Source organism: Dermochelys coriacea, chromosome 8 (genome assembly GCF_009764565.3).
Source record: "Dermochelys coriacea isolate rDerCor1 chromosome 8, rDerCor1.pri.v4, whole genome shotgun sequence".
In the NCBI taxonomy this organism is placed as follows: Eukaryota; Metazoa; Chordata; order Testudines; family Dermochelyidae; genus Dermochelys; species Dermochelys coriacea.
The window spans coordinates 56,967,980-56,981,492 of record NC_050075.1 but is presented as its reverse complement, the minus strand read 5'-3'; the positions used below and the strand labels follow the sequence as shown (position 1 = coordinate 56,981,492).

The following is a 13,513-nucleotide window of genomic DNA, read 5'->3' as shown; positions in this document are numbered from 1 at the left end:
TTATGCTATTTTACCATGAAAAGCACAGATTTGTTACAGAAACATTGGAGTTGGCAAAAAAATAAGGTGCATTTCTTTATGAACACTATCTAAAATGAAAATCACTCTATTTTTACTTACTATCAGCTTTTTAACTCTGGCATTAATTACCTGGTCAAAATTTAACAACATATTTACTTGACAGTGACTTTGCAGAGCTGACTTTGTAGCACAAGCCAGAGAAAAATATTCTCATAGGGCACAAGTACAGGGCAAAGTATCAAGTACCAAGTTATATCTGCAGAGAAAAAGTGGGAAATAAGACTAGACAGAATGGCATCTTCATTTCTCCGAGTTTCTGACATTGGTCTTTCATGTGGAAAATGCTTATAGCTCAAACTCCATTTACAGTTTTTGAATAGAAGGGTGCAATGTTTCTACTAGAGGGAAGATGAAAAGGTTCACCTCAAAGCATATAGTAGCAATTAGGTTGAATAATATGCCTTGTCAGCACTGGGTAAGTAAACAGATGAATTAGGAATTGGTACCTTTACTATTCCTATGTAAAAGTGCTAGTAGGTTCTCAGTGCTCACAAAAGTCACAATATTTCTGTTAAAAAAAAATTGCCTTTCAGGAAAAAAAAAAAAGTATACTGCCCAAATCAGCTCATTTTGCAACCCAATGGCCCAGTCTGATCCAGTCGCCTTGTACCACTCTGGCAGTGCAAAGTAGTCAAAGTCAGCGTATCTGTCTGAGAATTCTTCATGGAAAGGAGAATCCTTGCATGGAAGAGAGTCATCATAGTGCTCTGACACACTGACACACACACACACAAAGTTCAGGGGACATGACATGGGGGAAAGAGACATCACTAGGTTACCTCACTGATTCCCAGCTGACCATATAGCCCTGAGGCGGCTTTAATTTACAGCAGGAACCAGCCAGGTCCCCTGACAGCTCCATGATTGAGGGAGCATAAAAGTGGCTTAAAGCCACCTTTGCCTCATCTTTCCCAGCATGCAACAAGTGCAGCCCAGCCAAGTCAGAGGATCTAGCCCTGGATGTTTAAGAGATAATCGGTACAGACACAAGGTATTGAGGTTTGGCTCAGTCGTCTCTAATAAACTCTGAAAGTGCAGGATGGAGAATGTATTGCATAGGAGCTATTTGGTGAATAATTAAGAAAATAAATATGATTGTAGGAATCAGGATCTGTTACTGAATGGTTTTCAGACAAAAATGGGACACATTTGCAATGAGTATAATTCCAGCAAATTTTACTACCTCTATTCTTCTCTAGATTACTCATATTTCCTGCTGATTTATAGGACACAATAAGATTTAGGAAAAAGAACACCCTCATATTTTAAATTAGCCTAGGTACAGACACTTTTAATAATGCAGACTGATACGTTGTCCTAATTGCTTTTTATGAGGTTAAGAGAACTATAATTAAATTAAGATTACATATGCTTTAATTACCGACTTGGAGCTGCACTGATATCTAAAAGCAGCAGGAAATTATACATTGTACTATAACCAGCTGTAAAACTTACAACTCATCTGTCATGTTTTTCATTATTTTCTGTGTCATTTTAGCCAATTGAGTGACAGTTATGGAAGAGCAAAAGAGTGCCAGTTTGGAACAAGATTTTGAAGGGCAGGCTACACATACAGGTAAAGAAACAAAAAGTTAAGGGACATTGTTAAAAATTAATCCATGTGGAAGCCTGTAATTTTCATTTGCTGACTGGAATTCAGAATGCCTTGCACAGGTATATTCAGGTATACTCAGGATCCAATGAAAACATTTTTATGACTAATTCACACCCCTCTTGACTGGACGGTTATGCAGGATTGAATTCAGAGCCAGCCTTATTGGTGCTTGAAGCAAATGGCTGCACAGGACACCAAAGCAGCAGTGGCGTTGTTCAATGCAAATTTGATGTAGGCTCCTTTGCCTCAGTCATTAATGATCTCCTTTATTCCTTTGTACTGAAAACAACTGTAACCCACTCGCAATGGGTTATATGTTTTCAGTCAAAAAGGCCGAAATCTGGGAATCTTGCTTCCCATATGTCTTTGCCAGAGACATTAATGCCTCTTAGTGTGACAAGCAAAAGTGTAAAGTGAAATCTTAAAGCTCTCAATTTGTTTGGAGGAGAAATCTTAGCTAAAAATTCATCCACAAACCCTTTTGTCATAGCATAATATATCCAGTAAAAGCTTTAAACCATCTTTGGTTGGATACATTCTTCTTTTCTTTTTCCAGTATCTACTGACTATTGTTTATGTGAGTGCTGTCACTGTACTCAGGGAGCATGGAAACATATGTTCTACACAGCTTGTTTTTCTCTTTGTGCCCCAGATGTTCCTGTGCACTTTATTCAGCCCTACCCCTTGCAACACCTCTTCTTACAATTCCTTCCCAAATCAGCACTGTTGACCTGGGCTGAGATTTCAAAAAAGGACCCTAAAGTTAGAAGCTTAACAGGAATATAGTAGCCTAAATATGTAACCTGAATTTCAAATGTGCTGAGCACTCAAGATCATCCACTGAGATATTAGGAGTTTCTGGGTGCTCACCACTTTTGGAATTCAGGCCATTTATTTAGACTCCTAATTGTTGGTTCCTGTTTTTGGAAATGTTTAGCCTATATCTTTTTCCCATCTTATTGGGTGGCACATGCTCTCTTTTTACGTGTGGCTCTTTAATATGATATTTAGAGCCTTTGCTCTCAAAGATTATGATAATTGTTTAATTCACAATCATAAAACAAGACACTCACTGAATGCAAAAAGACCCCACCAACTAGCAGTTTAGTAGCTCTGAAGGGAGAATGCTTGACATTTTTGAATTTTTGGTGCAAATTCAAATTTCACTGAACAACCACCACATACCACCCTGAAAATTTGACAAGTTTTCCTCTGATATTTTTTTTCAAACTAGCTAGATGCAGTTTTTGGAACCATTTGACATTTTCAAAATATTTTTGCAAGATGTTTTACTGTTTAATCAACCAGCTCTAGAGAGTAGATTTTGATTTTAGTTCTGTAATCAGAAATATTTCAGCATTGACTGAGACATACATTTCAATGGCATAGATATGGGCTATAAAGTCTCAGTGTTCTGACCTCTTGTTTTGCAGTGCAGTAGAAGGTCTTTAAATATGCCCTGTGTTCAAAGATACCGTCTTTCTGAAACTAACAACCAAAACCAAATAATTACAGATCTTTCTCTCTCCTAGGGCCCAAAGGCGTGATCAATGACTGGAGAAAGTTTAAATTAGAAAGTGAAGACAGAGATTCCCTTCCTTTGAGCAAGAAAGAGATCCTCAGACAAATGTCTTCACCACACAGATCTCTCAGTAAAGATGATAAAGACACCAGAGAGAGATTTAGCCGTAAGGTAACAAGAGAAAAGAAAACATAAGCGAATTAATGATTCTGTACAAAACATGAAAACAAGAAAAATGTGGTATAAGCACAGGAGAAACCAGAAACTACTGAATTTAATTGCCATTGATTCCAACTTCCTTTGTGTCTTTGTACAAATCACTTAACATCTCCATCTCAGTTTTCCTCAGCTGCAAACTGGGACAATACTGAACTACCTCAAAGTAACATTGTGAAGTCAATGTTTATAAAGTATGTTGAATGTGAGAAGGACTGTGTGATACATGTTCGCATTAGTTGCTGAAATTTAAATTGGGGCCTATTGAAAGCGACAAGGCATTTGAATTATTATAAATAAAATACAGAGAGATCATGAAGGGGCAGATTATGCTATTCTTGCCCACACTGAGTAGTATTTTGCATTGCAAGTAGTCCCACTGAAGAAAATGAGACTACTCAGAGAGTAAAGAACTACTTAGTAGAAAGATGGAAGCAACTGACCCAAAACGCACACAAAATAGAATACACCACTTGATTCCGACAATCTGGCCAACTGTTGACCAGTGCTGAATCTTCTACCCTTAATTAAGGTTAATGAGAAGACTGTGGTGAGATAATTCTCGTGGTATCTAGCTGTCTCAGATTTTTTTCCACTCTTGTCAATATGGGTACCATGCATAGACTGTTTTGATTGCCTTGGTAAATTATTTCCCCCTGAAAACAGATAAAGACCGGGGTGAAATTCTGACCCTACTGAAGTCACTGGCAGAACTCCCACTGACTTTAGTGGGGCCAAGATTTCACCCAATGTGTCCTTGCTGATATTATTAGATATGTCAGTTGCTTTCAATACCATTCACCTGTACACCCAAGTAAAGAGAGAGATGGGGTTTCCATTCAATGGCTTAATTCCTCTCTCAAGATTCCCCAAAGGGCAGTTTTGCACAATTATTCTTCTACCCAAGGGTCTTATGTGGGGTTCCATAGGCAACATCGTTCCCCTCCTTGTTCAGTGAATATATAGATCCATTCAGTAATATAATGCTCTCTTACTATTCACAGATGAGTATGCAGGAGTATGAGCTCATCCATGATGAGCAAGAGGATGAAAGCTGCCTACAAAAATACCGCAAACGCTGCATGCAGGATATGCATCAGAGGCTGAGCTTTGGGCCCAGATATGGCTATCTGTATGAGCTGCAAAATGGGGAACAGTTCCTGGAAGTCATTGAGAAAGAGCGAAAAACCGTCCTGGTCATTGTTCACATTTATGAAGACAGCATCAAGGGCTGCGAGGCGCTAAACAACAGCTTAACTTGCCTTGCTGCAGAATACTCCACAATGAGATTCTGTAAGATAAAGGCATCTAACACAGGTGCTGGAGACCGTTTCTCAACTGATGTGCTCCCAACCTTGCTTGTCTACAAGGGAGGGGAGCTTCTGAGCAATTTTATTAGCATTACTGAACACTTCAGGGAGGAATTTTTTGCTGTGGATGTGGAATCTTTCCTACATGAGTATGGGCTGCTACCCGAAAAGGAGATTCCAGCACTTGGAAATGGCAATACAGATGATCAAGATATTGAATAATTAGAGAGGGATATAGCCCTTCATTATCTCCTATTTCTCCATGTATTGCAATTGGATCTCAGCAGAACCCATGATCGTTTAGAGAAGCCTGTGTGTGCTCATTACTTTATACGTAAGATATACATATATAAATATTTCTTAACTATCAGTATGTGAACTTTATTTAAAGCACATCTAGCAGGCCTACACATTTGTTTCTATGCAATCTCCACTAATAACAAAATTAGGAGAAAATGCAGGTGACAATCATAGGTTTTACGTTAGACACAGGTCTTAAAAGGTAATTTAGGCCAATCCTGGGCCCACTAAAGCCAAAAGAAGGTTAGCATCTAATGTCAGTCAGAACAGAATCAGGCCCTTCGAAACTCCTTCAGTGTATGCAACTCCTGCGGGAATTCTGCGCCAATGCCCATGTGCAGAATTTATGTCACTGCAGATTTTTTTTTTTTGATTCCCCACAGAAAAATTGCTTTGAGGGGGAAGCCACAAGAGCAGTCACACAATCCTCCCCAGTAGTATGTTTCAGGTGCCCAGGGCAGCTGGCAGAGAGGTAAATCATTGTGGGGCGGGACTGGGGAAGACCCAGTTGGTGGCTCCTACCCTGTGCCAGGCTTAGCTGGTAGTCCCGGCTGGGCTGGGGAGGACAGGACAGGACTTCCTCTTCCCCTGCTTGGCCTCCGGGGCTGGGTCAGACCCACCCCCACATTTCTTCCCAGGCTGTAGGAAGCTCTGCAAACTCCCCGCCCCCTTCCCCAGTGCTTCCTGCACCCATCACTCCTCAGCTGTAGGGGGAGGTATCACTGTGCAGGGGGAGGTCCCCCATCTACCCAACCCCCATGCACCAGACCCTCCTACAGAGCTTCACCCCTGCAGACCCAGAACCGCTCCTGACAAGCCCCATTTCCCTGGTACCACCCCAATGAGCCACCCACACCAGGATTCCCACCACCCTGAGAGCCAACCAGCTGCAACTGGATCTCTGCCCCACTCTCCCAACATCTGGATTCCTCCACAGCTTCCCAGACCTCTCTACCAAGCTCTATCCCTCCCACACCATGACCCCCTGGCTGAGCCCCAACCACCTTCACCTCGACCCCCCTCCCTGCAGCATCCCATTACCATTGCACCCAGAACCCCCCCAACAAGCACCTGTGCAGCCAGATCACCCAGTGAGCCGCCTACACCCAGATTGCCCCGAACAGAACCCTCTCAACCCACACTTGGACCCCACCCACACACTGTGCCCCTCCACACTTGGACCCTGGCTGCATCTGGCACAGAGGGGCAGGGCCCTGGGGTGTTTCTAGGGCAGGCCTGGTCCTTGCGCTGTATGAGGGTTGGGTGCACTGCTGAGTCCATGTTCCAGGGGGAGCTGCAGAGTGATCTCCCACCTCTGTGCAGCCAGTGATCTGTGCTTCTCAATGCCATGCTGGAGCTGCCACATTTAACAAATAAAATTTGCAAAAATTTGCAGAATTTTTAATTTTTTAAGTGCAGACTGCCCTCAGGAGTAGTTTGTGAAAAAATTAAGAAGCCACCCTACATATCTACAGCAAGGAAGGGACTATATGCAAGATCATCACCTGATTGAAATCACTTGCAAAACTCCCACTTATTTCCACGGGGCTAGAATTTCACCCAGTAATGTTAAAGATAAATCGGTATCTGGGCTGTGAATGTTCACGAGTTACATACATAAGAAATATAGAACACTTAAATATTTGGTTTTGTATTTAACTTTTAATTGTGAAAATATGGATTAGCTCATTGCTGAAACAAGATCTCTTCTTGAGAAAATAATATCAAAAGAGACTTAAAGTTTGCATTAACAAAGAGATTAATCAGCTGCTTTTTAGTATGGTGGTGTAACATGTTCTGACCATTGATGTTACTTATTTTAAACATTTGTGATTCCTGAGCAATTATCTTTGTTTATGTAATTAATATGAATAAAGCTTAACAAAGAACCAAAACATCAATAACAAATATGAAAGTAAAATGTATCATAATGATCCTTACGAGGAATTACCAGAAAGGTTTCCAACTCCTTAGGGGAAAAAAAAAAAAAAAAAAGTTCACCCAACTCAAATTTGAAACATGTTATTAAAAGGGACATGTGGGGAAACAAAGAGGCTGTTTGGACTAAAGGAATGCAGGGTCAATGCACTGAATGATTTGTTCTCTCTTTCACTGAGAAAAGTTCCTTAGGTTTTATAGTTAAAACCACTTAAGAATGTCAATTATGGCACAAAATACAATGAAACACAAGTTGTCCATTTGTCACATTTTGATATTGCTCATTAGCATGATTTGAGGCCGAGTGGTTTGATTGTTACTGACATCACCTCAGGTTATTAAGATTTACACGTTTACCAACCTAGCTTACATTTCATCATTGCTACTGTTTGCTAGCTTTTTGAATTTTATTCACCATGGACAACAAAACTAGACTAGCAAGTTTCCCTTTACGTTCAAGGTCAGATCAAATGCTCCATGTGCAGAATTCCAATTGATTTTGATGGGAGCTGAGCATGTAGATGTCTATTAATCCTCCTAATCTTAGTGCCCCAGCCACATGCAGAACATTCATTGGCACAACTCCAACATCAACTCCTTGATTTGTTACTGTTCGAATATATTTTTTTCTCACTTGCAATCATCCAGAAAAATGTTACATATGAAGTCAAAGTGACACCATTTGCCTGTAGAGCAATACAATATGGAGGTTTGCAAAACATAGCCTTTTAAAACTTATTTTGAACTTCAAACTTAAAATATGTTCCTTTTTAAAATAAAAAAAAAAAGTCATTCAAATGGGGTTTATGCCTGGTTTAGGTAACTTTGAAAACCCACTTTGCTTTTTGCCTGCTGACTTGCAATGAATATTACCAGAAAGCATGTCTAATGGCAGACTTCATTTCAAAAGGAGGGAGGGTGGTAAATAGAGAAAGCAGCATGTAAGTGCATTACACATATTGATAGACAGATAAAACACTTAGCACACAAGATGAGATTCATGAACAATATAAATAAATGCCGGTTCCCTAACTTTCAAACATAAATCCACTTGCACTCCCGTTTCAATCTGAACTACTATTTAGACTATTTCACACTATAAAAATGATTGATAATTTTCTTTTCAACCTAGAACTTAAATGACACAATGCGGAAGACATAAATTCTCCAAGAATTGTCAAGTATAGTTGGTATTTTACATTAGTCAAATCCTCCACTATGGTGCTTGGTGGAATAATGCAGGCAGCACGTGGCTCTTTCAAAGCAGCCCCTTTCTGTTCTCTACCCCCTCACATTTCATCCCGAGCTAAAAGTAATCCCAGCTGATCTCATGTAACATTTCTATTCCGGTGAGTAAGGGCCTGGGTGTGTTTTTTTGGAACAATTACCACCAGGTATTGGGCTCTTTCCTCTTTAGCAGTAGCATGAGGTGAATAATTATTATCCCATGCAGAGTGGTGGTGAGAAGGAAATTAACAAAATACTGATCTGTGGCACAGAGGAGAGAGAACGCAACAGTGAAGGGAAGGAAATGATCATTTCTGATGAAGCAGCACGCTGCTTTTCCCTCCCATCTAACACAAAAATAAAATATAAAATAAGTCAGAAGCTGCATCTATAGCTGGTTATAGGAAATAAACCACCACATTTCAACTTAAGAGGCAGATCATGAGTGCTTCAGCAGGATATCCCTGAGGATTCCTTTAACCCATAACTATCACAATGAAACATCCATGTGGTGCCAATGCAGCATCCAAATATTACTAGCAACAACACTCCACAGAAGGTGATCATGACTAACCAAACTTGAAAGCAAAGCTTTGATCACAGCATTAATCAACATTTCTCCAGGAAAGACTCACTGAGAGGCAGAATTTGAGTCACATATTGCATACAAGATTCTTGAATGACAAAGAGTAAAAGATTTAATGAACCCATGAAACACAACTTCCTGCTATCTATAGCCCCAATCTGAAATCCATTGAATTCAATGGGAATCCATCCATTTGCTTCAATAAGCTTTGGATCAGGGGAAATAAAACTAGCAACTTTGGCTGTGTGTGTGTACACTGGTAAAAATGGGACCTGTAATTCACATCTGGTGTCACCCCACTGGAGTGAGCAATAGTAGATCCTAGTGTAGACAGAGCTCAGGCATTATGATTGTTGTAGCCCTCAGCCCTGCCATAAGCAGTACATCTGTACCAGTGGAAAATTATGGTTCCTAGCATACACAAGTCCTCTGAGGCCCAAGTTCTTCTCTAGGTTTCACCAGTTTAACTTCATTGATTTCAGTAGTTACCCATGTACTTTAGCACAAAATTCAACCAACAGCTATATAATGTACAATAATTTGAAGCCACTATATTTAAAGTAAAACTGCCAAACCAACAAAGATTAGTATGTGACAGGCAAGGAAAATAAATACAAGATTTATATAGGAGCGTGGACCAAGGTTTTCAAACCTGCAGCACCTAAACGTACATACCTCCGTACAATAATTGGCCAGGTTTTTGTAAGTGTGGAACACCCAGCAGTTCCAACTGAGGGCTTATTACTAGATTTTTTTTCCCCAGATGTATCAGTGGAGACAAGCAAATGAATATGTAGGTCTCACCTGAAAAATCTTCATTATAATTCAAGTGAGGGGGACCTCAGATTTCAACTGGATCCTTCAGAAATACTATATGCCTCATAGTGAAAGGTTAGATCTTGCAAGGGTATAGGCATGAGAGAGAAAGAGTGAACCACTAATAAATAGTCCCTATCATTTTTGTTTTATTCTCAGTCCTGACTTCTTCCTCTTTTTAAAAATGCCCATTTCCCTATTTTCTTAGGCTACTATAGTTAGTAAGGCAATTGTAGCGTTAAATGCTAAAAAGCTAAGCAATCTCCCTTCTCTTGTCCCCACAGTTCTCAGATCACATTCCACCTTTCTGTAGTGAGAGTTGCAGGTAGTCCACACAAGAGGCAGGCAAGGTTTGTTGCTTACTTCACCCACTGTTTCCTAAGGGCAGGATGTTTGCTGGGCTCAGTTCTTGTGGAGATGTTAACTGACTTCGCAATGATCACTGGAGAGGTATTTATTAATTTACTTCCATTCATTCATCAAGGAGCAAAGTATTAGGTTTTCCCTGCCCATTGCTCAACAAGAAAGAAAAAACTTCAAGGTTAGCCTTGCGTTATACCTGGTGTTTCACCTTAGGCTATTTCAATTCCTCAGTGTCCACTCCCAAATCTTAAACATATGTGTCAGGCTTTGCTAAATCCATTATGTACACTTTTATTAAAATAATTCATCTGACAACACCAAGCATATTGTCAGCACTCTCCGCATAAAATAAAACAAATCTAGGTGATGTATTAAATAAGAAATAAACATATGGATAAAATATGGTCCACTTCCAAGCATCCATGGAATAGCAAATATGGCTAAACTCTGATTTACGCTACAAGTGGCAGCTGGCAGCCAGATTGCTGAGCCACTATTGGAATGCTGCATAATAAAGCAAATTCTTGGCTCAATAAAATACTCCTCTGCTGAATTAGATTGTGATATCCTCAAATGCCATATTCTGAGGCTTTCTACTTCCCCACCTCACTTTTAATGGCTGGATTCTGAAAATAAATGAGCAGAGAATAGTTATGTCTTAGACTTTCCCCACTGAAGATAAACATTAGTATGTCTGGGTACACATATGAAGGCACATTAGAAATTTTGAACTTAAATTCACTTTATAATGGGGGGGCTTCATTTTTTTCAGAAACAATCCTTTGACCTCATTTCACTAATTTCAGATATGGATTTTTTTCCCCTAAAATGGAGCACTCAATTATTTATTTGAAATATTACTACTTTCAAAAGGCTGCACTGGCCATGTTAATTTGAGGCAGATCTGGAGTACAAGAAATCCCAAAGAACAAAACCTTAGATACAGAAACAGCAACCTATCCCTGCCACTGCATCATCTATTGCTTCATTATTTTCAGAACTAACCTTCAATGAACGCATTTTCAGTAAACTTCAATAAAATCCTAAATCACAATATGGATCATCTCTCTCAACCTATGGTACCAACGAGAACATTACAAGCACAGGAAACTCTTCATATGACTGAATTAATTGAATTCACCATATTCTTTAATCCTTCACAATTCTGTAAAAATAAGAGGATTTACACACAAATTTGTGTGGGATAAAGGTAACAAATTGAGGGGGAAAGTGATAGAGAGTTGCAATTTAGTTTTTTTAAGTGCAGGAGAGACGTGAACTTCAAAATCTATAAAGAATTATTTAAATGCTCTGACTAGACTTCGCTAGGTCAGTCAGGGACATGAAGAGATGTGATCCCAGACTGGCTGGCACTGCTATGTTGAAGCCCCTAGGGCATATGCAGTTATATCAGCAAAACCGCACTTTTACTAGTATAGTCCATTTTGCTCATGGAGGCGGGGCGGTGGCAAAAACGGAGTGGCCGGACTCAAAGAAAAACTTTGCCTGTACACTATACCAGTTTTCTTATACCGGTAAGATGCTCCTAGTGCAGACGTGCCCTAATAAAAAGCACGGTGACATTAGAGTTAAGGAGAGAGGGTTGATCTGAGTAGACAAACAAGAGCCATGAACTCACAAATTCTAATCCCAACTCCAATATTGACTCCTTGTGGTGTGTCAGGCTCAATTTCCCCACATGTAAAAATGGGGATAGACTTGCTTGTATACCTCAGACAGATGTTTGTGAGGAGCATTTATTAATCACTCACTAAAGCTTTGTTTGGCATTTCACATGAAACAACAGTTTACCAGTCTCAGTGTTCACCATCTATGTAGGCAAAATACGAACAAACGAGAATAATTATGAGAATAATGTACAAAGCATGTAATGTACAAAGCAGGTATGGAGCGGACTTGTTTATACATATACACAATAAGAACAGTAATAAAATATTTTCACATTGCCTAGTTTTAATTAATATTCAGAAAAGATCACTCTTTATTTAAAAAGCTATATTTTGACTAAGTCATCACAATACCAGCCATCAACAATTAACATATTTCACAGATTACTATTTTAAAAGAATTAACCTTTGCAAGATGACTTATCCCAAAAATACACACATCCAGCTCTTTATTAACAAACCTGGGCCCTGGCTGACCAAGAGATTTTATTTTTGGTAGGTGAGAAATCAAATGCCAAAGTCAAGGACCCCTACTGGAGAATGCCCTGGCAGCCACTCTTTTCCTTTCTTGAGTGCCTCCACTATGTTCTCAACTGAGAGACCCAGGGGAGAAAAGAGATAATTTAGGTACCAAAGTCCAAGGTCCACCTTCTTTTAGCAGCCAGAAGTGGGGAAGGAATAAAGTACCTACTCATAACTAGGAGGACAGACTGATGTCTTCCTACCATTCTCTCAGGAGACAGGAGCAGACTTGTGAGGAGCAGTTTTTTTTTTTTTTTTTTTTAAATTTCAAAAAAAGTCTTGAGATTGCTGAACCATTCCTGCCATTATTGATTTGTCCCTGGCTCATTAAGAAGATACTTTGTCATAATTCTACTTTGCCTGTGGAATCCATCAGATTTATGTCAAATAGCACACATATCTGCAAAATAAATTTGCTGCAGGAGGGCATCCCTGCACTCTGCTATAAGGGGCCTTGTTTTCCTCTTCGCCCTTCAAGTTGCTCCATTCAAACAATGCAGTGAGAAGAAAAAAAGAGTACATTAGAGAGGCCACCACTGCCTAATACAGGCCTCAACCATGCTCCAAGTCTGAAATTTAGCCTTTGGCCAACAATTACAAAGAATTCCTATAACGTTCAAATTTAGTGCGTTACTAATGCTTAATGAAGAGAATGCTTTTTATAGCTGCAGTTTACTCTAAAAATCAGTCTAAGCTTTTCTTGATCTTTACAACACAGCAGTAATTGCACAAATCTGAACATCAAATTTTTCTTTTACTGGGTTTGTTGTTTAGGGAATATAAAAATCAAATGAACAGGCTATGAATTTTAATATTTCATTTGCAAGTTACCTTTTGTTCAAAGTTTCCTAATATTTTATGCTTGATTATGCGGTAGGCTCAAAGCTTTCCGATTTCTTCCTGCAATTTCAGTACCTTTGCATATAAACTCATTAAGCTTAGTTACAAAGGTTAAATACCGTTCAATCTGGTACATATCAGTTTATATAGTAACTCTAACTACATGAATGCCAACAACTTTTGTATAAAAGTGATATTTGTTAACCTGGTGTCAAACATTTTTCCTTGGGGAAAGCAATAATATACTTTAAAGATAGCACAGACTTACCTCTCATTCATATCTTAAAAACCTTAATTATTTATCAGCCTCTAAAAAACTTATAAAATTATTCATGCCTGTCTGCATATTTGGGATTTGAATATCTGGGGAATTATCGGATATATCTTTAACGGAAAGAGGGGAATGAGTCAATCAGGATTGGATGGATAAGTCAGATCATGATGAAAAAAGAAGCATATATAAATTAACCATACATCTGAGAGGTTTAA

General features: G+C 39.3%; 1 protein-coding gene and 1 long non-coding RNA gene across 2 annotated transcripts in view; one reads left to right on the top strand and one right to left on the bottom strand.

The window, feature by feature from the left end:
- The window catches only part of PDC (phosducin), a 36,628-nt gene extending 31,176 nt beyond the window's left edge, over nt 1–5,452 (top strand). The window contains exons 2-4 of the mRNA XM_038414235.2: nt 1,580–1,657; nt 3,229–3,389; nt 4,439–5,452. Coding sequence (XP_038270163.1) covers nt 1,597–1,657; nt 3,229–3,389; nt 4,439–4,966 — 750 coding nt within the window. The 5' untranslated portion in view covers nt 1,580–1,596 and the 3' untranslated portion in view covers nt 4,967–5,452. The remainder of the gene's footprint in view (nt 1–1,579; nt 1,658–3,228; nt 3,390–4,438) is intronic.
- A 4,102-nt stretch (nt 5,453–9,554) lies between these two features.
- LOC122455499 lies at nt 9,555–13,481 on the bottom strand. The gene is made up of 2 exons (XR_006273718.1): nt 10,980–13,481; nt 9,555–10,600 (listed from the first exon to the last, which is right to left on the bottom strand). It is a non-coding gene; the product is annotated as an uncharacterized LOC122455499 (long non-coding RNA).
- Between the last annotated feature and the right edge of the window lie 32 nt (nt 13,482–13,513).